The sequence below is a fragment of the Eupeodes corollae genome, chromosome 1 (genome assembly GCF_945859685.1).
Source record: "Eupeodes corollae chromosome 1, idEupCoro1.1, whole genome shotgun sequence".
Taxonomy (NCBI): domain Eukaryota; kingdom Metazoa; phylum Arthropoda; class Insecta; order Diptera; family Syrphidae; genus Eupeodes; species Eupeodes corollae.
Genome location: NC_079147.1, coordinates 192,579,367 through 192,606,688, shown reverse-complemented (window position 1 = coordinate 192,606,688; position 27,322 = coordinate 192,579,367). Strand labels below are relative to the sequence as shown.

Genomic DNA, 27,322 nt, shown 5'->3' with positions numbered 1-27,322 from the left:
TTATGCAGATAGATAGATAAGGACATGTTTATGATGACCATGATATGGAAAGTTATTGGTAGCTAAAAGGTACATACTACATTCCTTCTTTACTATAAGTTTTCAGAGCTAACATGGAGTTTTTACGTTCAGTTTATTTATTTTGTTAAAGTTTAAAAAAATAACAAGCATACGAACAGGTACAAGAAATTGCTATTCGTTTATTGTTTACCAGTCAGGCTTTTGTGCGCTTTGGATTTTAGTTATGAAGTGACACGTAAGCAGTAGTTGTAGAAGTTGTACCTAATACCTTTATAAATAGGTACCTATAATGTGTATATATATAGTGATTCTAATAGAAAATACATATACTCTTTCTGGCCCGTTTCTTTAACTTGTACTAAGTATTTATTCTTTTATATAGGCGAAGGAAAGTAAATCATGTGTGAAACAACCTTATTCGTAAAGAATAATATTTTAAAATCACATATACAAAGTCACCAAGATATTACTTCTTGATAGACACTTTAAAACAGATTGTTGATTCAATATATCATATCCGATACAGTTGCGCTACATGGGCGGCCATATCGTAGGTATTTACAATAATTTTAATTATAAAAATACATAAATATGTACCAAATGCACTATTTTAAATAAAAGCTAGGAATGTAATTACAATTTTGTTAAAATAATGCGCTCTTTCGAGCTCATGCACAGTTAAAACAAAAAAAAACTATTTTAAGATTCAAAATTTCGCCCGAAAAATAAGTTTGTCTTCAAAAATTTAAACGCCATTTTATAAATAAAAAAACATTTGATTTTTTTAAATTTTTTTTTGAAAATCGTTAGAGCGGTTTTTTTTAATTAATTTTTTATATATACAATTTTTTAATTTTGGTCTAAAAATTTTTTTGGTACGCAGTTGTTTATAGATTGTTAATATACGCAATACTTTTGAATTTCGTAAAAAAATGTTGACCCGTTTTTGAGATATCGAATTTTGAAAAAATGAAATTCAATATTTTTTTAAAAATCCAAATAATAAAAAATTGCACTTTTGATAATCAAATATTGTTAAAGCAATATAAGAGCTTATTCATAAAAAAATTATTGAAATCGGTTTATAAGTTGCTGAGAAAATTAAAAAACAAAATAACGGTTCTATGAGCGGAACCTTTCCTGAGCAATACAAAAATTTGTTTTTCTTATTAAAAGCAGCCAAGTTAAAAAATAAAATTTTAGAGAAAATTTAAAGAAAATCTATCGGTTTGTTTTTGAGAAAATTCGAATTTTCGTTTTTTGACCAAAAAATTGTATGGTGGCCACTGTTTAGTTTTGATCTTAAAAAAAATGAAAAAAACGCCTAACGCTAATCTGCTCAAAACCTTAACTTCCAAGTTTGAACTCAATCAACCCAATGGTTTAGGCTGTAGAAGCGTGGACAGACAGACAAAATCGACCGGACGGAATCGCGGGACCCACTTTTTTCGACTTCTCTACCATCGTAATATCAAGTTTGATTAAAATCTCGAGTTCGAAATTTTGCACGAATGCAAAACTTGCCATATAGTTCCTATATGTCGCAAGTAAAAAACTCTATTGCAGGGTGGGGCCTGGTTACTTCCTTATCTGAAACTCTATTAAGGGCTATTAATAGTAAAGGGTTGGTTTATGGCCTGTTCTAAAGCACGTTATCCAAAGTTTTCCTTATGACTTGTTCAGTGTCAACAATTCAGTGGACAAAGCATGAGCACGCGTTTGCGTGGAGGCCTACTTTTCTTCAAGCCGTTCGTTCATCGCAATTCAGGATGCTTTCAGAAACCGTGTGCCTGATCGGAATTCGATTTGTTAGTGGGTGGACACGTTCAGGGATACCGGTAGTGTTCAGTAGAAACATAATATACCTTCCAGAACCGTCACGACGACAGAAAACATCGAAAGGCTAAGGGTGGCGATTTTGAAATCCCCTATAGGCGGTGGTGCAACAACCTAATCCATGCGATTATGTCGCCCGAAAAATACATGTGAAGCCTTCCTGTTTTCTTAAGTGACCATGCACATTTTCATATTTTAGGATGTGTGAACAAACTAAACATGAGATATTGGAGCCCCACTAACCCGAGAGAACTATATAGGAAGCCTCTGCATACAGACCGTGTGACTGTTTGGTGTGCAATATTCAGAATCGGCATTATTGGCCAATGGTTCGTTAAAGAAAACGAAAGAGCAGTTACTGTCAATGCTGAACGTTAAATCAACTTGATTGTGGATTTTTTTTCTGCCAAAACTTGAAATGAATGTAACTGAAGTGTGGTTTTAACAGGATGACGTCACAGCTTACACGGCAACAAGGCCAAAGAATATTATGCTTGAACACTTTTCCGAAGGGCACATCTCTCTTAGAATTCTAAGACTTGCTGAGCCCGAGCATTGGTTTACATGAGCTCTACGTGACCCAGCCCTCTTAGTCGTTGGACTTTTACCCTTCTGGCTAAGTCTACGTAGCTGTGCAGCCCGTACAGCTAGTCGTTCCATCTTCATCTCTTCAGCTCCACTTCCTTTCTATCAATACGAGACCGTACATCACACGAAGAACTTTTCTCTCGAAACCACCCAAGGTGCTATCATCCGTCTTACATAGCGACGCGACACTTTGGTCCCTCGAGAGTGGGCCTTGCTCCTCAATTGCTTACTTAGTCCAAAGAAACAGCGGTTAACAAGAGTTATTATTCGTTTGATCTCAACGCTGGTGTTGTTTTCTGCGTTCACAACGGAGCCTAGGTAGACGAAGTCCTTAACTAAATTAAAGTTACGTCTGTCGATGGTAACGTTTTGACTAAGACGTCGGTATTGTATGCCCTTTTTTGACTACAGCATGTACTTTGTTTTGCACTCATTAACCGTTAATCCCATTTTTACCGCCTCTGCCTCAATACCCACAAAAGCGCCATTGACATCACGCTGAGTTCTTCCGATTTTGTCAATGTCATCAGCATATGCCAGTAATTTTACAGGCTTTTGAAAGATAGTGTGTTTAGTGTTGACGTGTGAGCTCTGCACTATTCTTTCAAGCACGATGTTAAAAATTTGCATGACAGCGCATCACCTTGTCAAAAACCTTTTTTGACATCGAAAGGTTCTGTTAAGGGGGTATTCTGGTCTAGAGACATGAATTTTAGGTAATTTTTGAAGTGCTGTAGAAAAAAGCAAGCAACAATTTTACCATACATTTTTTTATACATTATTTATTCACGTTAGAAGCATACAAAAAAAATAAAAAAGTAAAAAAAAAAATCAAAATTCCGTTAGTTATCAGTTCATGGAGTGGTGCGTCTCAAAAATTTGGTGCGTGACCATACCCACGATTTTAACTCTCCTAGAAATCTGAAATCAAAAACTTAAAAAGATTATTAATCTACAATAATGTCGCAATGTCTGGAACTACGGAAAAGTTACAAACATTTCTTTTTACAAAATGGCGGCTGTCTAAAGAAAAATATAAAAAATTTACCATTTTTTTGAACATTCTTCGATTTGTTAAAAATATTAAAAATGAAAATTTGGGGATGGCCGTAGTTCCGGACGTAGACAAGTCCCTAAAGAAGAATCTCTTAAAATTTCAAGTAAATCGGTTCGGCAGAACCTGAGAAATCGTGGGTATCAGATTCAAAAAGACAGTTCTGAGAAAAACGCGTTTAAAGTACCCCATTATGTCTTTTGTTCTATTAGTTGCAGCCCAACCGATTTGGATGGCTGCTCAGCAAAATACTTATTTCTCCGAAAATAATTTGAATTTGGGAAAATCCTCTCGTAGACATATTCTAAAATAGTTATACTATGAAAATATGAAAAGAAAAAAAAATCGATTTTTTTAATTTCTAGACCAGAATACCCCCTTAAGTTGTTTCCAACCTTTATGGAGTAGCGTGAATTCTCCATGCTCATCCTGCACAAACGCACGAGTTTGGCAGGGATGCCAAAACTAGACATGGCTTTATACAGCTCGTCCCTGTAGATGCTGTCATATGCGGCCTTGAAATCGATGAAAAGATAGTGAATATCGATTCGATGTTCTTGAGTTTCTTCTAAGATTCGCCGTAATGTGAATATTTGATCGACTGTGGACTTACTTTCCTGGTCTAAAACTACACTGATAAGGACCTATCAGGTTCTTGACGATGAGCTTTAGACGTTCACATATTACGGCAGAGAAGATTTTATAGGCGATGTTAAGTAGACTGATTCCTCTATAGTTGTTGCAGTTAAGAGGGTTTTTATGGTCAAAATTGAACAAACAATACTGAAGTTGCATTCATCGGTCATGCTTTCTTCCGACTATATCTTACATATAAGTTGGTGCAGTCTCCTAACCAAATAACTATATCTCTAGCTGCTTTAAAGAGCTCGGCATTCAATTCATCGGCACCTGCCGCTTTATTAGACTTCAGCTTTGCTATGGCAATCTTTACTTCGTCTAAGTCGGAAGGACGAGATTGTTGGCTTTCGTCGTCTATGTTGAATGGATCATCCTGCCTGACAGCGGAATTCGGTTCGTCGTCGCAGTTATACAGTCTGCAGGAGTGGTACTTCCATATCCTCAGCATTAACTGCGGTCCCACTCTGATGTTTGCATTTTCGTCTTTGCAGCCTTCGGTTCTAGGTTTATGTACCTGTGAATTCGTTTCAACTGTTCATAAGACTTTCGAACTTCATTTATGCTTTTAAACCTCTAAATGTTTTCGAAGTTTTAGAAGTTGGTGTTCCTCTCACATCTTGTGCTCATAGAGCTCGAGAGCAGCTCTCGTCCTTTTATGCAGCACCCTTTTGCGGGCCTGTTGTTTGGCTGCATTTGCCTGCCGACATTCCTCATCAAACCAGGGGTTCCTTGTTGGTGGCTGTTTGAAACCCAGCACGTCAGAGGCAGCTTCTCTGATTGCATCTCAACAATATTGTCATTGGTTCTCTATATATTGTGCTGGCGGCAGAGAACATCGAAACAGGTTAATAAGGTCGAATTTGGAGAAGCCGTTCGACGTTGTATCTTCATCAAGCATATCCCTGTTTTGCTTTGGGTCTGGAATCCCGAAGTGCTACCTTGGCTACAACGAGGTAGTGGCCCGTATCGATGATAGCTCCTTGAAAAGTTCAGACATCCATGAAAACGGAAACGTGTTAAGCGTCAAAACGCATATGGTCAATCTCGTTGATGGTAGATTGGAGAAGTCCAGCAGCAAAATCTATGAGTCTGAATCCGTTGTCGGAAGTGTTGTCGTGCAGGCTGTTTTTTCCGATTATTCCACCAACGACGTCTTCCCTTCCTAGCTTGACATAAAAATCGCCCAGGAAAATTTTAATTTCGTAGATACGACATTGCTCATATGTTTTGTCTAAGAGCTCGAAGAATATATCTTTGGTGTTGTCATCCTTCCAATCTGGTGTGGCGTTCGCTTAAATCAGGCTAATGATTCCGAATTTAGACTTGATGTGGATGGTCATGTGACGCTAGTTGTTGCACCTATAGCTCAAGTCTTGTTGCATAACTATGGCTCTAACGGCAAAGCCGCATCCAAATAAGCGCTGTTGGTTTTCTCGCTAGCGGTCACGATAGAAAATATCGCAGTTTTTCATCCTGTTCTTACCCGGTCCATCCCATCGTATTTCCTGGTGATGTCTGCTTTATAGCTATCTAGGGCCTCTGATAATTCTTCGGCTGCACGTGGTCTGTTAAGGGACCTAACATTCCGTGCATAACCGAAGTTCGTTGTACTATTTTAAATCAATTTGAAGACTATCAATCTGTATACAATCCGGGTACAAACATATAGAGTTTCATAACCTTTTTTTCTAACTTTTTAATAGCTCAACTTTGCAACCAAACAAATCTGATTGCAACGTTTAAACATCACAAAACTTGTCAACTCAGTCATGATGTCAATATACACTCCCATTAGAACTTTTATCAACTTACTCCATCCCTCAACGTCTAGTATAAATCAGTATTAAAAAGTTTCTTCTAGATCTTAAGAAAACAAACAAAATACCGTAAAAGCATTCCCTAGACATAGCAATAACTTTTCTTTAAATAAATAATCAATTTTAAAATGTCATTAAATCGCTGTATTTACTCAATTAATATCCAAAAATCGAGGTCACCAAAAACCCAGTAGCCAAAACACACAACATCAAAATATTTATCTGTTTACGTCTTCAATGACTTTTAAAATCAAAACATGAACACTTATTTTATTAGCAAGACCTTGATGTGCTAAGACATGTGATTCGAAATGACGAAATGAACGACGCTAACGCATCGCATAAACATTAAAATCAAAATCAAAACTTCTTCAACTTCTGTTCTGTTATTCTCGCACTTATTGCTTATTTATTTAAGCTTCCGAATTTGCTTGATGCGAGCGAGGAGTCAAAACATTTTGAAATACTCCACTTAAACTCTCATCATCAGCAGATTAAATTTTGATGAGATTCCAATATCCCAAATGGACCAAAGAAACATCAAGAAAAACAAAACTCAAATCAAAACGCAAACAATCTTAAGCCTGGACCTGGAGCATGCATATCTTTCTTGGTGCGCTTCTGCGCTGCTGTAGAACAGGGCTCCTTATCTCTTTGCCATAAATTTCATAACAGCGTATTCGCGCGCGAACAAACATTCCACGTCGATGTCCGGTCCGAAGTCTGCTCATGTTTAATAAGCTGCTGCTTCTGCTGCCCCTTTGATTTCTTCCCTTCCTCAAGATCATAAGAGTCTTGACTTGACTTCTGCTGCTGATGCTGTTGCTAATTTGTTGATGCTTCCGATGCGAGTTTGCATGATGCCACCATGTTCGTTTTTGGTGTTTCAAGATAAATATTAAAATTAAAGTGAAAGACGCCCGACATTGGAGTATATGACGTCTGTTTATGTTGCCTCGCGCTGCGGTGCGCTGCGCTGGCTGTTCTGTTATGATTGCATGCGTAGCGCAGCGAACCGTAGTGGCCCGTGGAGCACGTTCCTTTGATAGCGCAATTGCTCTTTAAAATGCTGACCATTTATTGGAAGAAGAGTTTGGTGGAGACCCTCGTGCTGTAAGCTGTACCTACATTAGTTCTGCCACCTCGAACATTTTTCTTAGAGCTCACTTTTCATATCTCGATATACAAAACGATAAAAGCGCAAAATTCCGTGTAATTGCTCCGCGGTTGTTCGTTCCAAGTCCCACTTCAAGGAGATTGACTATTTCATATTCGTTTGATGGTCGATTTGTACTTTTGGGTGGCGAAGTCGAAGCCAATGGCGATATGGCGGCTATTTGCTGATTTTAACAATAACTTCGGGGGAGGTATTAGTTGAAAAAATGAATGTTTTTAACCACTAAGCAAATAATAGAGTAATTAATCATCACGTCGTCGTCGGTATTGTTGTTCGAAATCAAAACAGGGCAACAAACCCATTTGTGGATTGTCATATTTTTTATTTTAACGTCGATCGTCAGCACGGGTGACGGATTTGAACTTTAGAATGCCACCGTGCATTTATTTTGCTATAATAGGTCTTAATTTCTTTTTCTATATTATAGAGACATTATTTGTGTGTTGTATTTTTGATGAATGTTTTTACTTTTTGGGTCATAAAGAGGCGTCAGAAGTCTGAGTCATGACGTAGGATGACACAAAAGACAAGAAATCGCAAAATTGTGAATAAGCAAATTCTTGAGAAAGTTTTTGTTTTGGTGTGGGAAAAAATATATTCTTGTCATAAATTCTATTTGAAATTTATTAAATGAGGCATTGTAGTTCAACAATAAAATTTGGGCAAAGGCACAAAAGGATGGGAAGTTTTCAAAAAGTCCTCCCGCACGCAAACGTTGCGTTGTAAGTTTTGTAAGTAATTATTCTTTTTATACTTAAATGAAATTCAGAAAATAACAGAGATGAATTTGTAGATCAAAATATTTTAAAAGCCTTAGTTTTGATCTGCAGATACATAAGAAAAGTTACTGATTCGACATGAATGACAAATAATTGCACAACATTAAAACTCGTTGTCTATGACATTCCATTTATTAGTTCTTTAGAGAAACCTTATATCTTGCTAGGCAATTCGCCGCTAATTCAACGTTGCCAGTTAGTGTTATGACTCCGCCTATTATCGAGCGCGTTAGTGATTCTATGGGACCTATCTTTTTTCGCACTCTTACTGTGGGAAGAGTTCTTAAAGATCTCAAAATTCAAAAACCTGCTGGTCCAGATGGTATCCCCATTATTGTTCTGAAGAGGTGTTCTTCAACTCTTTTTCATCTGTCCTACTCCTCAGATCTCGTTCCGAGCTGATGGAACAGCGCATTTGTCCAGCTTATCCCAAAAAAGGTGAATCTTCCTCACTTCCTAATGACCGATTGCATTTACGTCCCTTCTTTCCAAGGTAATATAAACGCTGATTTATCAGCTCAAGAAATATCTAGAAGATCGAAAGCTTCATAATGACCGACAATACGGCTGTGATATGGACCTGGTGATATCATGGCTCATCTCACCGAACGGTGGAACAAATCTCTACATCGTCTTGGAGAAAGTAACTTAAATATTTCAAAAGCATTTGATAGGGTTATTTTATCGAAAATGAATGCTTTCGGTTTTCATGAATCCCTGCTTCATTGGTTTATTAGTTACTTTTCGGATTGTTCAATACAAGTAGTATTGGATGGATTCGAGTCTGATAACCACAAAATAAATTCTGGTGTGCCCCAGGGCTCTGTTCTATCTCCAACACTTTTTCTCATTTTCATTAATGATCTCATGTCTGTAACTTCTAATCAAATACACTGTTTCGCTGACGATAGTACTATCAGCTTTTCTCATTCTACGATGGGGATTAAAAAACGGCGTGGAATTCAATGCTTCGAAAATACAATGCTGTCTTGTATCGTTAAATCGAGATATACCCTCTTGATATTATTCATGGATGGCACTTGATCGTGGAGACTGAACATCTCGATATTTTCGGTATGTGTATGACCAACCAAACCACCTTTTGTGGAACGATCAAATACGCGCTGACACCAAAAATGCAGCAAGGTGTTTAGGTTTCCTTAGGCGATGCAAGAAATGATTCAAACCTTCTGATCTGGCTGTTATCTACAAGACTTATATTCGTCCAAGGCTTCAGTAAAACTCCCATCTCTGAGCTGGTGCTCCTGCAACTTACTTTAGCCTCTTGGATAGTATTGAAGGTAGAGCATTTAAATTGATAAGTTCAATTACTTCACTTAAACATCGTCGAAAAGTCTCCCCCTCTTTTACCGTTATTTTAACCGTTTATGCTCTAATGAAATAGCCAGTTGCGTTCCTTCCCTTAAACACTTCAACCATAATAATCGCGCTTCTATGAATGCTTATTAGCATATCCTCGAGCCCAACTTCGGTCGTACTGTCAAGTACAGAGATTCGTTCTCTAGCCGTACTACGCGAATGAGGAATGGCTTACCACACTCTGTCTTTCCCAGTCATTGCTGGGAAAATAAAAAATAAATTAGATGGTGCAACAGTCCGTTGATCACTAGGGCCTATTGCTTCACAACTCTCAACCATTCCTCAACCATAAGTAATGATATCAGGGATGGAAAGAATCTACAATTTTTAAGCCTTATCAAAACGAATATGCGTTCTTTGACTTTATCCTTACTTATTCTTGAAAATTATTGGCGAAGGTATTTAAAAGCAGCTCCATCTCTATCCATTGTCTTTACGAAGTTTTTCATAAGTAATAGCTTTATATGCAAGCGCGGAAGTAAAACCTTTTGTGGATCAATTAGAGGGTCATTTTTGACATTTTTCTGAACAGGTTGTTGTGACTGACAATGAGGCCAAAACTTTTTAATATAATGCCGTTTTCTATCACGACTGTCCCATTCACAGATGAAGCAGTCCAAGCAGCAGATCTACGACTTTAAAATCCCGCAGATTTGCCATTGGTGTTCCTTATATTTAATCCTCAGCAGAACACTTTTTATATTCTCATAATACTCCTTCATAAAAACTACGTAACCAATTGGAATAAAAGGTAAAATATTTCGGTTATGTAGCAACACAGCTTTTAAGCTTAACTTAGAGATATCTATGAAAAGTGTCCATTCACTCCGTTTATACAGACATCATTGCAAAAAGCTAAACTTTCATCCATTTCAAAATATCGCTGGAACTCCTTTTGTCGAGTACGCAAAGATGTTATAACCACACTCCTTCCTTAAAGATTCCATTATTGCAACCTCGAGCCTAGAAGTTCTGCTTTGTTCTTGGGCAATTCTAAGTCCCTAACAAGATCATTCAATTCAGCTTGTGTTATCCGGTGTGTCTGTGATGATGTGCTAGGTACTTCGTATTCTGACATTGAAGACACAGAGTAGAGCACTGAAGCAAAATATACTTATTAACCATTAGAAAAATGCAAAGAACGGAATAAATTAAAATACACAAGTTTTTAAAAGATGGCACATGTAAACACCGGCACGGAAATATTCGAACTAAACTGATTCAAGTGAAGCACCATTTTATACGGGTTTGGGGAATTCCAACGCTCGTTTCCAATTAACCCTTTACTTTTATTGAAATGGAGAAATATGTACCCTTTCAAAGGCCGTTAACTTTTCCGGTTATAACCTTCCAACAGGTTTAAAACCGAAAGTCGATTGCAAAATTTGTGGACTTATTCTAGGGGTTGGCAGTGCAGGTAGTTCGAAAACAAATTAAGGTCAATAAAATTCAATAAATTTTATAATCTTTCTTATTTAAAACCAATTTTAAATTAAGGTACTAGAAAAAAATCAATATTAAGATTTTTTAAACTCTAAACCCAAGTTTTTTGCTTTTTTTGGAAGAACTCTGAATTCCGACAAGTCTACCTCAGCTTCTTACAAAAAAGCATCACAGTATTAAAAATCTTATAGAGACAAATTATTTAATTTTAAAAAGTAGCAACTTCAAATCAAAGAGCATTATTATGTTAAAGGAAAACTATTGTTAAGTTAAAATTCGTATCCAACTAAATTCATGTTTCTTAACATAAATTAATTATTTATTTTATTAAAATTAAGTAAACTCCCTTTAAAATTAATAATTTAAAAAAAAAATACAACTATGCATCATTTATTGAGTTATTTAATGAAATACAAAACCACATAGATACTTTGTGCCACTAGCCCTATTTGCTATCGTGTCTACATCTACACTATACTTATACACATCTACCCTTAAAGTTGAAATTAATCTTGTATATTTAAATTAACTACTTAATTTCATGTACATATCTACATCGACTTTAACTTTTCCTTAAGTTTGAAAATCTTTGCAAAATGTAAAACACCAATTAAAATAAATCTATTCTAATAAATAAAAGACAAGCTGACTTTTTATTTGGGTTATTATTTAAGCCTCAGAGGTTTTTATGTATCTACAAATTTCTATACAGTCCTTGGGCACAAGGGAGCCTCATTAAAATTAAATTGTTAGCTTAAAATTAATTTCGCCATAAAACCACTGGTAATTAGTTATTAAATATACACATTATTATAATTATTGTTATATTTTTGAAATAAGATATTTATACAAATAATAAAAGTTAATAGAGAAAATATGCAAATTATAATATTTTGTTTTCATTTAGGTTATGAACCTATCTGCAGACTTTTATTGGATTTTTATTTTCTTTACATTTAATATTGAATCAGTGGCGAGAGCTCGTGCTGATTTCATGCTAATGGCTTTATGTAGATCTATTAATACCTTTTCCAAAACTACCAACATAGACATGCGTCAAAGTCATAAAATATGATGATAAATGCTTTCGATTGTAAGATATCAAAATAAAAATTTTGTATTCCTCCATCAAATAAAAAAATTAAATTATAAAAAGAAAACCAAAACACAGAAGAAAAAGAAACCAAAAACACCCAACAACATGAACAATGTTCGAAAATTTATTCATAATTTGTCAACGCTATTGATTCTATGACAGTTGCAATAAAAATGAAAAATCATTTTAATGTGTTTTCTTATTTCTTTCTATCAATTCTTTTCTTTAGTATTATGATGATGACTTTTTTATAAAACACAACGGGTGACGACTTCTGACGCCTAGAGTCAGTATGACTTCGCTCCTAGGCTGATATGTGTTTGACTTTTTGAATCTTTTAATGTGAGACTAAGGTGTGGATGATATTATTCTTTAGCTGATTTAACTAAGATGATAAGAAGTTAGAGAAAACATTTTAATATTAAAAAATGTGTCTATACACACTCCCTTCAAGTCACAACACAACATGTATTAAGTTCCAATATTTTTTGGTTGGTGTAGATGCATGAAGACTAATATCGATATCAAAAGATAGAATATTGATTATAAGGTTAAAGAATCACGCTCCAGGAAAGAATATGAATATATTAAACATTGATGAAGCAGCGACTAACAAATATAGGCATGTGGTATATGTTCAATCGTCAAGAAGTGAAAGAAAACATTAAGTCATCAAGAAATTTCTTCGAGTTTGTTCGAAAAAAAGGTATTTCAGAATCTTGTTCAGAGCGAGTTATCAATGATTATTCCCTATCTTGAATCCTTAACTAAAAGTCCAAAATCGTGGTTTGACTTTGACTTTTTACTTGAAAGTTAAAAGTCATCGTCATGACTTTGACTTGAGGTTAGTTTAAAAGTCAATTTGACGGAAGTGTTTTTGCTCTATTAAGTGTTAAGATAAAAGTTAGTAAATCAAATAAATGCAGTCTGACAAATATGACAAGCTTCGCCCAATCTGATCCTTTTAAAATTTCAATCGTTTCTTGTACTGATAGGGCTGAATTGGACACACACTGCTCAAATAAAAGCAATCTTCTTTAACTTCCAAGTTACATAAATTTATAAATTGGTCAAAGCTTCCGTTGTATGGTTTTTCATTTAAATATAGAAGTTCGCGTCCTGATTTAAGAATTAGGGAAATATCTTTATAGGAGAAAGAATCTTGAAAGTAGTTCTTGTCACACAAGTTATAATTAAGCGAGCTATAGAGTAATCTACTCTCTGATTGGTAGGCATTTTCAATCATCAGTTTTTGGTTAGTTTCTTCAAGTTTTTGAATGATTTAGTAAATCTTCGTTTTCATCTGAACAATATTGTTGAGATTGATCTGTACAACTTCTCCACAGGAAGCCGCAATGTTTTCCCATGTCTTCATCCACCAGTCCTTATTCCGAATTTCGTAGAGAATCATTATCTTATATAACCGAGTTTCCCGTAGACCAAGAACTTTAATTAAATAATAATCAGCCTGTAACTTTAAGTTGTCAAGAGAATATTGAATATTTTCTTCAACGTAAGGAATTTGATGTTGATGAATATTACAAAGGGTTTTTCAATTGGCACGGGTAGATTTTGGGGTCCCGGTGCGGCCATTTTGTTATGGTGACATCTGTCAAAATTTTGTTAATTTATCACTCGAAGGTGTGATATAAATTGGTCATTGTTTAAAGTTCAAAGTTATTGGTAAATTAAATTAGGTGGCGAAACAGTCCGTTGAGAACCAGGGCCTAGTGCCTTACAACTTTCAACCATTCCTGTGTGGGAGTAATTGCACGGATGGAGGGGACCTACAGTTTATCCAAACCGCTAATTTGAAAAAACACTTTTCATGACAAGAATTACTCTTGGAGAATTTGTCAATTCCTTGCAGGAGGCAGTACCTGTAAAAAACTTTAGGTAGCACAAGCAGGGATCGAACCCAAGACCTCTCGCATAACAGTCCAACGCACTAACTATCATGCCACGTGTACTACAAGACTAAGTAATATGTAATAAATAAATAAATTTATTTTTAGAATTGAGTTTGTTTTGGATGCTCTAGAATTTCAATAAAATAAATGTCCCAAAAACAGGCATAATTGAAAAACACAATGAACGTGTCATATATATTATTATTATGTTTATTTATTTTCTAACGCGTTCCTCGATTGCTAAGCGATCTGTTATAGCAAATATCAAACATTCAGTTAAAACTTGTGCTACCGACTTGGAACCCCGAAAGGAATGAACATTCACTTCATAAAATAAATTTAAATTTACTTTTCTGTGCTTAAGCACAAAAATTTAAAATTCAATAAATTTTTGATCTATGGGATAATATTCACTATCTTTTAACTGTTAACATTCTCAAATTGTCGCAACTTTAATAATTATGAAGGGAATTTTTGTGGAAAACGGGAAAATGTATGAAAAATTAAAACTTTAAAGTTTTCGTTCAAGACAAGTCATACATCTTTATTGTGTTTGCATTGATTTTAAATAGTTTTTTTTTTTAATGTTGCTTTAAAAAGTTACCCACATAAGCGTAGGGACCCTTCCCTTAATAAAAAAAAAAATTGTATTATAAACCTGTTAGAAACAATAACCTATAATAATCAATATTTCAGAATGGAATATTTTAGAATTTTAAATTATACGGATACTTGACTGAACAAGTACTCGCAGGAACAATTTAATCCACTTTAAAAGCTTCACTTAATTTTAATAACGCAGAGCGTTTACAAACAGCGCCAACGTCATCAAACGCACTGCTTCAACTGCTCATAAAAGAAGCCTGGACCACCCAAAACTTCCCCCATGAGTAGAAGAAGGGAATTATCGTCAAATTCCTAAAAAAAGAGATCTTACAAAGTGCGAAAACTAGAGAGGAATTTGCGTTCTACCTGCGCCGTTGCCAAAATAGTACCAAAAGTTATACTGAAACGCATCAGAGAACAGCTTGAGGCCACACTCGATGCCGAACAAGCAGGATCCTCGTGTATTGATCATATCAACAGATCATTATTGAACAGTGCGTTGAATATCGATCACCACTACACCTGCTGTTCATCGACTTCAAGAAGGCCTTTGATAGCGTTTACAGGGAGTACATTTGGTTAGCTTTGCGGAGGAGAGACATTCCAGGAAAACTAATTGCTAGTATTAAAGCAACATATGATGGATCCAAGGTTGTCAGATGATTTTGAAATCCGAAGCGAAGTCAGACAGGGCTGTATTCTGTCGCCAATATTGTTTTTGTTGGTGATAAGCGATGTACTGCGCTCAGCTCTGTCAGGTAGCTGAGGGATCCAGTGGACTTTGACATTATGTTTAAGGCATTTGGATTACGCGGACCATGTTTGCTTACTCTCTCATAGGATCATGGATCTCCAACAAATGACAACAAGTGTGGAGAGAGAAGCAAATAAATATTTTCTCGCAACCGCTGGAAAGAGTGGAGGTCTTTCAATACCTTAACAACATCATTTCCATCGAAGTCGGAACCGAACAAGACGTCATCTGCAGCATCGGCAAAGCAAAAGCGGGTTTCCGTATGCTGTCAAAAATTTGGAGGAAAAACTCTACCAGCTTAAAAACGATGCTACGACTGTTCCTCCAAAATGTCGAATCTATGCTTCTTTATGTGTGCAGCACTTGGAACTTCAGCCATAACAAGAAAGTCGAAAACCTTCGTAAAAAAATGTCTTCGGAACAAACCGTATTTCAAATGAAGTCCATCATAGAAGGAACCTATAGAATCTATAATACGAAGGCGTAAGTAGCAATGGATTGGACATACGCTTCGAAAAGGTAACGACTGCATTGCAAGCCAAGCAATGCAGTGAAACCCGCTCACAAGAAGGAAGAAGAACTGGACGACCGAGAAGCGCATGGAGTAGAACAATCGAGGCGAAATCAGTGTCACTAGGCAAAAGTTGGAGGGAGATACGTAGTAGAGGCCCTATGCCCATTAAGAAGTTCCCAACGGACTTAACAGTTCTGAGGACCTAAGTGAGTAAGGAAGTAAATAAAAACTGCACAATTTTGTCACACTGAGAATATAACAAATGAAAACAAAACAATAACTCAAAGATATTACTTGGGTCATTTTGTAAATATTTACACATCCCGCTTTTAATTTTGTCAAGCTTAAAATTAAAGACAATTTGATACAAATCAGTTCAAAGTGATTTAATTTTTAACAAATAAAAAAAGAAAACAATTTTAAAATTCTTAAAAATCTTAAATTGAATAAATGCCTTAAAACTACAAAAATCTTCGTCCACAAAAGAAAGAATTTTTGTTCTTAACAGCAATTGTAAAACTTTTTGGTACACTCTGACGTATACGCACTATTTTGTTCATCACATTTTTAAACAATTTTTGAGGCAAACGGATTTAATCTGTTCTGAAATTGAAGTCATTCAATTACAGATGCAAATAATATCGAACCATTTGAGGTAAAATCTTGACAATACACCGATGTTAAGGGAATGTAAAAAAACATAAGTTTTAAAATTTCTTTCTCAAGTTCACTTTTCTGCAAAATTTAAATTCTATCCAAAACCACTGTTTTTTATTTAGAATGAAAATATACCGAAAGTGAGAATTCCTCCACTGAACATAAACAAAATGTGATGAATGTTTTGAAAATTGAAACCTTAATTTCTGCTTCTGATGATATGGAAGACAGAGGTATGCATAGTTGGTAATTTAATATTTATAAACAACTCAAATTCCCAAATACAATTTTAAATAAATCATAATAACACCTCTTTTTATTTTTTTGTTTTTGCATCATCTTCAAATGTTTGTGTTTTTTTAAATGCTTTTGAGTGAGTTAAATATAATTTGAATAGATTATATCAAAATAACTCAATTTTCATGGCTTTCAAAAATACACCAACACAAATCAAAACCTAAAAAAGAAAAAAAAAACAACAACCAACCACACAGCAATCTCCCTCCTCTACAAAATATGATAATGGCAGCTGAAAATAAACCCTCTCTAATTCAACCCACCCACCTTTCAAATTAAACCAAGAAAAAAGTCTATCTGTGTGTATATTTGTATTTTTACCTGAAAAGATACACATTCAAATTGACAAAAGAAAATTAAATGGCAGCCCCAGAGCACGGGGAACTGGATCTAGATAGACAATAAACGACGGACCGATGAAAGACTGAAGAAAACGCGCATGCGGATGTCGCAAAGAGTGAATTATGAAAAGATAAAGGGGCGTTTCTTGAATCTCTATATCTTTTCTACCTCAATACCGTCGTCGTCGCACACAGTTGAACGTATTTATATCTAAAACTAGTTTTCCCACTTTAAGATACACCACACAAATACACAGATACAAAATCCAGTTTAATTGTGTAGATGTATTGTGGTGCGCAAGCGAAAATTCAATCCACACCACATACACCAACAAAAAAAAAACACCCTCCCTTCTTCACCAAATCTATCTTATATCTTACTTTGTGTTTTTTTGTGTATCTTTTCCACAAAGACCTATTGATTCGAACGTATACGTTTGTGAGTTTGAGCCTCAGTTCGATTTTGAACCTCAAAACGGTTAATTCGAGGCAAAAGATACAAGATACTTTCGGGCTTACTCCGTGTGCGTTTGAGAGTACCTACCTACGATATTTTTTGTTTTGTTTGAATTTTAATTCATCGGATTAATCGATTCATCAATTTATACCTACACACAAAAATATAGAGAATATCTTATAAATAACAAAAATAAAAACCCGACGGATACTTTTTTCGATTCGAATAAGAAAAAAATAATTTTTTGGTGTTCAATGAAATTTTTTAAAAATTTGTGTTTTGTGATTTGAAAAAGAGAAAGATTAATCAATTTTTCATCCCCTACTCCCTTCCATCTAACGACGACAAAAAGTGTTTTTTTATTTTTATTAATTTTTTGTGTAAGTTAAAATTATACACATTTAAATTTTTTAACTTATGATCTTTTCTTTTGAAATAAAACTATTTGTTAAATTTTTTTTGTTGTCAAAAAAAAATAAAGGAGAAAATATTTTGAACAAATTTGAGATATAATAATAAATACTTACTCATAAAAGAGTAGGAGTATGGTCACATTAATGCCATACAGTTATTCTGCACCAAGATGTGGATTAATAGATAAAATGATTGAACCAAAGGTATAGTGTGTGAGTTCTTGATGTTTTATATGTGTTTGTAAAAAAAAAAAACAGAAACAAAAATTTAAATATTTATACTTTTTTGTGACTTTGGTCATTTAAATTATCTTGCAAAATTTACCAAATTCTTCAAAAAACAACCCTACTCTTCTCTCTTCGTTAAGATTGATTTGCCAAACTGTGAACAAATAATGAGGAAAAATATTGGTCAAGCCATATAACTAAGCTAATGCCTAATTAAGTTGACTTAATTAACAAAACTTTGTGAATTGTATTCAATAGTTCTATAGGAACTGTTATCACTCAAGGCTTTCATCTTGCGAATGCTGTGTGTTGATTTTTAAACAAATAATCTTAAGATGAATCTAGAAAAAAACAAGCTTCTAAAGAGGGTCGAAACCGTATCTATAAATATTATAGAGTAGACAGTGATTTATTTACCCTTAAACTATGTTAAATCTAAATTCTAAAAGCTGCTGATGAATTTTTTTTAAATCTAGATATTTTTGGGTTTTTGACAACTTAAGCGAGTTGTTGAAAGTTAAGTGATGTTTTGCCGACGGAAAAAAACGAATTAAATAAATATTTAACGACAATATGCTTTAAATCACAAATGGAAGTACAAAATTTGATGAGCCAGTACGTTCAAGAAACACAGAAATGTTCGGACGTTAACTTTTTCACAAGTTAACTCTTTTTGAGAGTACTTTGACATAAGTTGCGTGTGATGGAAGGCTTAAAGGAAAATAACTCATAATATAATATTTCAACAATTATTTTTTCAAATAAAGTGCGATAGGATTAATTATTCTAATTGGAATGCAAAAATAAATTAGACAACTTTGACAATAATTGTTGGTTCATCAGATGAAGATGAACTCCAACTTATTTCTTTGAATTTCTATTCAACCATTATGGATTTAACTTTGTTTGTAAGAGTTATCAGAAGAACTTATAAGTGACCCTACAAATAACGTAGTTTCCAAAAAGATTGAAGAACTTTTTAAATGACGTGTTTTTCAAGAAATACAGTATTTTGCATACTTGAACTTAGGTTCCATTCTTCCGCAACTAGTTCATAGACAAATTGCATTTTATGGATAAACATTTTGGGTGTTAAAATTCCCCAAAAATGTTCCATAGGATAACAATCTGGAGAACGTGCTGGCAACTACATCAAATGTATGTCATTTGAGCCAGAAAAAACACCAAAATTTGACAACTAACGTAATTTAGAGAATTATTCCGAACTCGTCTTAAGTAAGGTAACAAATTATCTTAGTAGAGGTAAATGCAAGTGCAACCTTACCACGGTCGCAGAAGGCCTCCAAACCATGCAACTCCTATCACATTTGGAGCTGGCACCATTTTGACCCGAACAATTACTCCACTGCTTTTTAGAACGCCAAACCATTGAAACCGAAGCTCTTTACCCATTTCGTCAAGCATTTCCTCCGAAGAACGAACTGGACGCAGCATTGATTAAAGGTCTCTTATCGTTACGTGTCATTTTACGTCGAATTTGGAGCAGAAAATTGCAGACAACTCGTTTTGATCTTGAAATGTTCTTACCAATAGCCCTTAAGCTTAGGTCACTTGACCGAAAAGTTTGAATTTAGATTTTTTCCCATATACATACATAGCTTAAAACTGTATCCCTCGGAATTGTTTTTTGTCATTTTAAAATACAGAAGTGAATGAAGTTTTCAGAGAGTTTTGAATTGTGCGGTTATATTTTTGCAATGCCTAAAAATAAAGGAAGGTATCATTGCCATTTCAATATAAAACGCAATTTTACAGATGCGGTTATAATTTTGTAAAGCAGTGGAATACAGAGGAAAAGTATAAGACGAATGTTTCGATTTAATTCCGCATACTTTTTTGTTTTCCAAAACACAGACAGAAAATCATATTTTAAAAAACATAATTTTGCCAAGTGATTAATGTCGGCTTCTTTACTTTTTTAAGAAACCACTTCTTTAAATTTCGTTTTCACAAACTTATTATGAGTCTTAGCAGATTTTCACCATCTATTTTTTTGCGCGATATAAGCTTTCAAAAACCCGTTCAAAAAAACAAAGCAACCATTTTAATCTTGAAAAGAGTTGAACTACGAACAAATTGATAGTTCGTAAATGTAAAGAGGTAAAACTTACAGTAGCGAAAAATTGAAATTAAATTTGTCAGGGTGAAATATTTTCCGACTGAAAGTTTTAAGAAGGTTTTTTCCTTGTTTTCTTCCTTTAAAACAATTTTGTAAAATGTCTGTATTTTGTTCGACAAATTTGTATCATTATAAAAATAAATATAAACAAACCATTTACAAGTATTTTTATTTACTTCCAAAATGTGAAGACACCATATTTCTTGAAAATGACTTTCAATTTATCAATTAAACTTTTCTTATTTGACTAAACTCTCTACTTTCTCTGACCAAGTTATTATTCTTGACTCAAAATTAACTTTTACAAATTATTATGAATATTTTATTAAAAAAGCAAATAAGACACTCGGATTTATAAAACGGTTTTTAAATGATTTTTGCGACCCTTTTATTCTTAAGCTTCTTTATATATCATTTGTAAGACCAATATTGGAATATGGCTGCATATTATGGGCTCCTTTTTATTCAGTCCATCTAAACAGAAAAGAAGGAGTGCAAAGATGATTCATGCGCTTCTGCCTCCGTTTCTTCCCATGGTCTAATAGGCTCAAACTTTAACCGTACAATCATAGGCTCACCCTCATAAATCTTCCATTGCTTTCTAAACGCAGAGAGTACATTCAGCCATCAATTTTGGAACAATTAAACTTTATTCATAGCCGTAGAAGTATTAGAAGACAAGTTCCTCTACGTCTTAAGGGAACTATCCATTTTCTTCATAAATTCATCACTATTTTGTTTCATCAGTTCACGATATTTGATGGGAAATTGGAGGCTATCTTATCAAAACCTCAAAACTGTTTTTGTTAAAATTATTTCAGAAGCTAAGATTTTTGCTCAGACTTTTGGTGACTTTCTCTATAACTGCGCTTTTAAATTTGATTAGAATTTTGATGGAACAAATTTAAAAGGCTTTCCATCGAAATTAATGGATGTTCATATATTTCTGGTTAGGTTACAGCACCACAACCTTTATTTCGCTGTATGTCGTCGATAACTACTTCACTTGAATCGAGTGCAGTGCTATAGGCCATATCACTTACGTGCCGGAAAAGAATATACAAAGTCTAAAGGTGTTCAATTTCAATAACACGGTTAGGAATTTTATCTTGCAAAATTGAAATTTGTGCGTTGCTTTTGTGTCACATAGCGACACCTTCTTGAAAATAAACATCGTCGATATCAAAACCTAATAATTATGTCCATAAAAAACTTAAGTTTTACGAACACTCACTTTAATTTTTAGTGTAATGAATTTTAACAATTTCAATACGATTTTCAATCGTTGAAGATTGTACCAATCCATTTTTAGAAATAAAGTAAAAAGTTGAAAGGTGTTATTTTTAAAAGTATAAAAATAGCGGCTATTCGATATGAAACGCTTCAAGTCTTTTCATAAATTGTACATAGCAATGAATTTATTTCACAACTCATGTTTTATTTGAGCTGAAACATGAGTTTTGAAATAAAGGGAAATTATTAAATATTTAATTATTCACTTCACTATGTACGAGTATTATGAATTCAGCAATGGTTCATATTCTTCAATTCTATTGAAACTCAATTGAAAACCCTTTCCAATTTCACGTGAAAGTAAATTACACATTCTACCTTTGCAAGGATTTCGAAAATTTTAAAATAGCTTCAAACTATCAAAACTAAATTTTTTTGGAAATAGATACAATTTTACTTAAGTCTATTTAAAATGAAAGAGTATAAACAATTCTAAAACAAAAACTACAAGACATATTTAACGTGACAAAATTCAAAATATCGGACTTGTCAGGAAAGTAAATTGCAATTGTACCAATACTGAATAGATTATTAAAGGAACATAAACAATTTGATTGGAATTAGTTTAGAAGACGAAAAACCGAAATACAGACCATCCATTTTCATTTTGTGAAATTTCAAATTCACTTTCGTCAAATTCACATAAAGTTAAATGGTTAAATAATATTACAACACAAGATCAACATTTTAAATAATTTATAGTAAAAGGAAATTTACTAAACTTAAAACATCATTTAGCTAATCTTAAACGATTTAATATCTTTAAATAGTTTGCTATTGTTAAGATCACAGAATTTTAATTTTAATTTTATCAACTTGCTAAATCCATTTTACTTAAAAGAGCTGAAGTCGTGAGCTACAATTACTCTTCAATAAGAACATATTTTTTGAAGAGGAAGGTTACGAAACATTAAAAGAATCAGCTTTGTGAAGAAAACAAATTTAAGTACTGAAAATATCCTTTCGAAGAATTGGATGATGCAAAATTTTAAACTAGGTGTAGGTTTGACAAGGTAACACTTCGGTTCTTAACACCTACAATGAATCACAAATCATAGGCTTACATTTTTACCGAATTTACAAGTAAGCTTACATTAGGCTGATGTTGCCAACGGATTACAAGATTGTGCCAATGTACAATTAATCTCATAAGAGTAGTCTGCAGTTGAAAATTCAAATAAATAGATTCGTTTAAGTTTGTCACAGTTTCGAGGGCCCACATTTTAATAAGAGAAAATTAGCACTTTACGAAAAGAAAGGCTGAAAATTTTGGAGTCGCTAGAACATTGCGTAATATGTAGAAAATTCCTACTTAGTAAAATGTCAAGATTAATTTGTTTGTTTATATCTTTATTAACACGTAAATAAATTACAATGCTAATATTTAGCGAGTTTAAGCTACCATTACTACCAGCTCAGATTAATATTACAATAAGATTAATATTATGTATGTAAAGTGTAAAAAATGTAAAGTCTACATTACATTAAACAATAAGGAAATAAAAGTTAGATAGTTTTAATTTGTAGGTGATGAGTTCCCCATCGGTAATTCAAATGTACACAAGATAGCAAATAAGGTGCATCAATTTCACCATTAATGAGTTGATGAAAAAATACTAAGTCATTATTAACACGCCTCTGATGGAGAGATTGCAATTGAAGAAGCTGAATACGATGTTCATGAGGCTGATCATAAGGATCTTCCCAAGGAAGACCCTTTAGGGCAAAGCGAATGAAATTATTTTGATTGGATTCAATACGTTTTCTATAATATTCGTAATAAGGAGTCCATACTTGCGATGCATATTCAAGATAAGGACGAACATGACAATTATACAAAGAAAGAGTAACATAGGGATCATTGAACTCCTTTGCCCAGCTTTTTATAAAACCAAGCATACAACTTGCCTTATTGACAATAAAATTAATGTGTGTGTAAATTCTTAGTTGGAACAGAACAAATACACTAACGATTCGTTTTTTAGTTAAACTTATGGTCTGGCATTTTGAAGGGTTGAGGGCAAGGCTATTTTTCCCACAATAAAATGCAAAACTATCAATGTCGGCTTGTAAAAGGAAACGATCATGGGTGGACTTTGTAATCTTAAAAATGTTCATATCATCAGCAAAAATAAGAACTTCACTTGAGCGTAGACATGACGATACGTCGTTAATAGAAAGGATGAACAGAAAAGGGCCAAGATTGCTTCCCTGGGTTTCTCTTCTGATTGGGTTTTTAAGTAGATTAGTTAAGGATGAGCCAGGAAGTACTATTTTGGCTACTTTTCTAATCCTTTAACAATCATAGACGAGGTGTTTAATGATGATTATGTCTTTTATGTTGGAGAGATGACAATTTGAGGCCTCAGTTCTTGTCCTGAAATGACCGCTTGTAGTATAAATGTGGCCCAATCGCAGCCGAAGATATATTTTTATATTTTTCATGAGCATTGAGTGGGCAAAATGATCCGTTAGGCGTTTAAATTAATATGAGAATTATGATGTACATGTTGCATCCGATGGTCATGAAGTTTCTCGTTCCAATATTTATTAATTTCTTTTAGCTTGTCTTTGCCGTTGCAGTTTTAGCAGCTTGGTTTGTTGATTCTTTGCCTTTTATTCCAACGTGTCCTGGAATCCACATAAGCCTAATTTTGTCCTCGTTCCAATATTTATTATTTTCTTTCCGCTCGTCTTTACTGTTTTGAAAGTAAAACGTTTATAGTGCTTCAATTGTTGCAGATTAAGCAGCTTGGTCTGCTGATTTGTTGCCTTTTAATCCAACGTGTCCTGGAATCCACAAAAGCTCGTTCCTTGCTGGTAATTAGTTTGTTGAGAATAATCTCTTGTAAGAGGGTTCTATTGTAGAGAGGCTGTCAGAGTAGATAATTGCTTTTTTCGATCCAACAATGTCGATTGCTTTTAGAATAGCCGAAGCTTCGGTTGAGAAAACAGAAGCAGAATGTCGAAGTAGTCCTTTTGAGATTATAGTACCGGCCTGGGTGAAAAAAAAACAAATGCTGTGCCGAGATCATTTTTAGATCCATCAGTGAAGTTTTTCTGTATCCATAATTTCAAAGGAGTTCGTTTATACTCCTCGTTTGATTTTGTCAATTTTGATAAGCAGGTGAGTTGTATATCTAGACAGTCTTTTTGCAGGTTCAAGGGTGGTTTGGTGGCAGGTCGAATGACATTTTTCAAAACTGGGATATTTATTTGTTTAGAAAGTTGTATGATATTGTAAAGTGTTGAAGGGGTCTTAGGAATTCTTTTACGTCTTAAGCATTGCATCAATCGACACAACACAACTATCGGATGTACTTAATCTTTGACCGATAAGAGATGTAAGATTTTGAACTCTTTGCTCTATGAAAGGAAGATCAGCTTCAGTTAACATGTTTTTAATGGACGTAGTCCTAAATGTTTTAGGGCTCAGCCAAATAGTATTATGGTACTGGGGTCTTATAATATAGTCAGTGAAGACTTTAAACATTATCCATAAATACTCATTCCATAATCGATAATACTTATGAGTGAGTTAATGTGAACTAAACTGTTCTTACATGATAAATACTTTATAATGTTAAGTCTGGTAGCCAAGCCTTTTTTTTAAACACGAACAATGCTCCTTAAAATTAAATCTACAATCAAATGTTGTATACCAAGGAAACAGTTTGTTTATATTTACTATAGAATTGAAATTTTAAAATTTTTTTAACAACCAGTTTTTCTACAAATGTGTAATATTTCACCTTTTTCGAATGAAATTCTTGAACCGGAATAAGAACACTAGGTTAAGTTGTCAAGAATCTACAATAGGTTGTTTAAAATTGCACCAGTATAATTAAAATATTTAATTAGCTGGACAATATAAAGATCTAATTATTGCTGTCTAAATTAGTACAAAGCTATAAACAAACACATTTTATTAATACATAAGTCATTTGCCTCTTCGTTTGTTTGTCGAATAAGTTGCTCTTGCCGGCTGTCAATCGATTCAAAACATTTTGCCTGTCAAAGTTATCATTTATAAAAATCAAAATAAAATATATTAACATATGCAAACAAATAAAACTTGTTGTGGTTAAATACACTTTTATAAAAGTCACGAATAATTCGTACTTTGAAAGCAAAGTCTGGTCAAAGAACTGACTCATTCTTAAAACGCAGGTTATTTACCGCTCACACATTTATTATCTTACGGACAAAATACATAGATACAGTTTTAAGACATAAGTTCAAATATATCTATAGATTTAAACGATTCAAAACTAAACTACCATGTTAAATGAAAATATTGCTCCTGTAGGTTAAGTACCTTAAACAAAATACTCGTTCCAACGTATACAGTGAAGTCCGTCGTCGGTCGGAAGCTAAACTTACTTAACTCGTGCAAATTCTCATTATATCTTTCTATATATCTTAAATTCAATATAGCTTTATGTATATATATCTACATAAGAGTACATGTTTATTATATACATAAATACATAATAAAACAAAACTTCAGTTTTACTGCTATCCGTCGTTAAGTTTTATAGATTTCCATTGAAATTTGCGCCATGCAAATTAGTCACACTTTTTAATGTTTTGGTCGTGAGTGCATGTTTATGACTTGAGCTTGGCAAGAGCGCCAAGAAACATAGTGCGCCAGCAATGTGCAACAACCAACTTATAATACCTACAATTTCCCAAGTCGTATATAGTGCATTCGACATTTATGCACTGTAAGACCCTTTAAGAAAATCAAACCTAAAACAAAGCACCTCACAAATACCCCCCCTCCCCCCGGCAATATCACTGCAAAAATGTATCGTTACTTATTTTTTTAGAGAACAAAATATTAATTTTTAAAATTTATTGCAAATCTTGATATCTTTTCAATTTTTGTAGTACCTCATCTATTTTTGGTGGGTGGTAAATTGGTTCATATCGAGTGTTTTTTTAGAGGTACAGAACTTTTATACAAATAAGGGTTCCCCAGCTGATCTAAATAACATCCATTCTAGAGGCACAATAACGCACCAAATATTCTCTTCAACGGCGTCAATCGTCTTAGGATTACCTACGTAGACAAGTGACTTCACATAACCCCACTAAAAACAGTCCTCCGGTGTTAAATTCGAGAACACGCCATAGGCCCACAATGCAAGATAATGGGCTCACTGATAGTTTCCTCCAAGAAATGTACTTTTTTGTTGTGTAGCGCTAACCGAAATATTATAAATTGGCATGATTTGCAGGAGTAGTTCTATTTATTAAACTAATCACAAATCAACTGACAGCTGTCAAAAAGATAAAAAAGTATTGCCAGATTCAAAATCACAAAATAAGAGAAAGATGATTTTTTTAAAGTTGTTTTAGTTCAAGTTTATTCAATGATAATCTTCTGGCATACTAATTATTTAAAAATGATTTCTAGCCTATGACCGTCACAGCTAGTTTGGACGTAGTTTAATTTTTGTTGAATTTTTCCAACATCTTTAATAACGCTGTCATCAATTGTCTTGCCGGTTGCGTAGACTAGCAACTTCAAAATATATGAACTCGTATATCTCCACAAAAAGTAGTCAAACGTCGTTAAATGACACGATCTTCAAGGCCAACTCACGAATCAGTAACGTTAAACTATGCCTTTACCAAACGTTTCATTCAATAAATCAATTGTGACACGAACTGTGTGAAATGCTCAAACCACGGTTCCTGCACATCATGCTTGTTTAATTGGACTCTATATCTGTCATCCTTGACTCAAACACTCACTGTCTAGCATCATTTTTAAAGAAGTACAGAGCAATTATTCCACTGATCCATAAAGCACACTAAACAATAAGTTTTTGAGGATGGAACGGTGTCTTAACGTACACTTGAGGATTGTCATA

At 33.9% G+C, this 27,322-nt stretch overlaps 1 protein-coding gene across 2 annotated transcripts in view; it reads left to right on the top strand.

The window, feature by feature from the left end:
* Positions 1 to 27,322, top strand: part of LOC129939443 (developmental protein eyes absent) — a 153,845-nt gene that overhangs the window by 93,930 nt on the left and 32,593 nt on the right. The window contains exon 1 of one of the 2 annotated variants that reach the window (XM_056047459.1): positions 17,760 to 17,983. The exons of the other annotated variant lie outside the window; for it this stretch is intronic. Coding sequence (XP_055903434.1) covers positions 17,912 to 17,983 — 72 coding nt within the window. The 5' untranslated portion in view covers positions 17,760 to 17,911. Of the gene's footprint in view, positions 1 to 17,759; positions 17,984 to 27,322 lie in introns of those variants that run through there. 2 annotated transcript variants of the gene reach the window in all.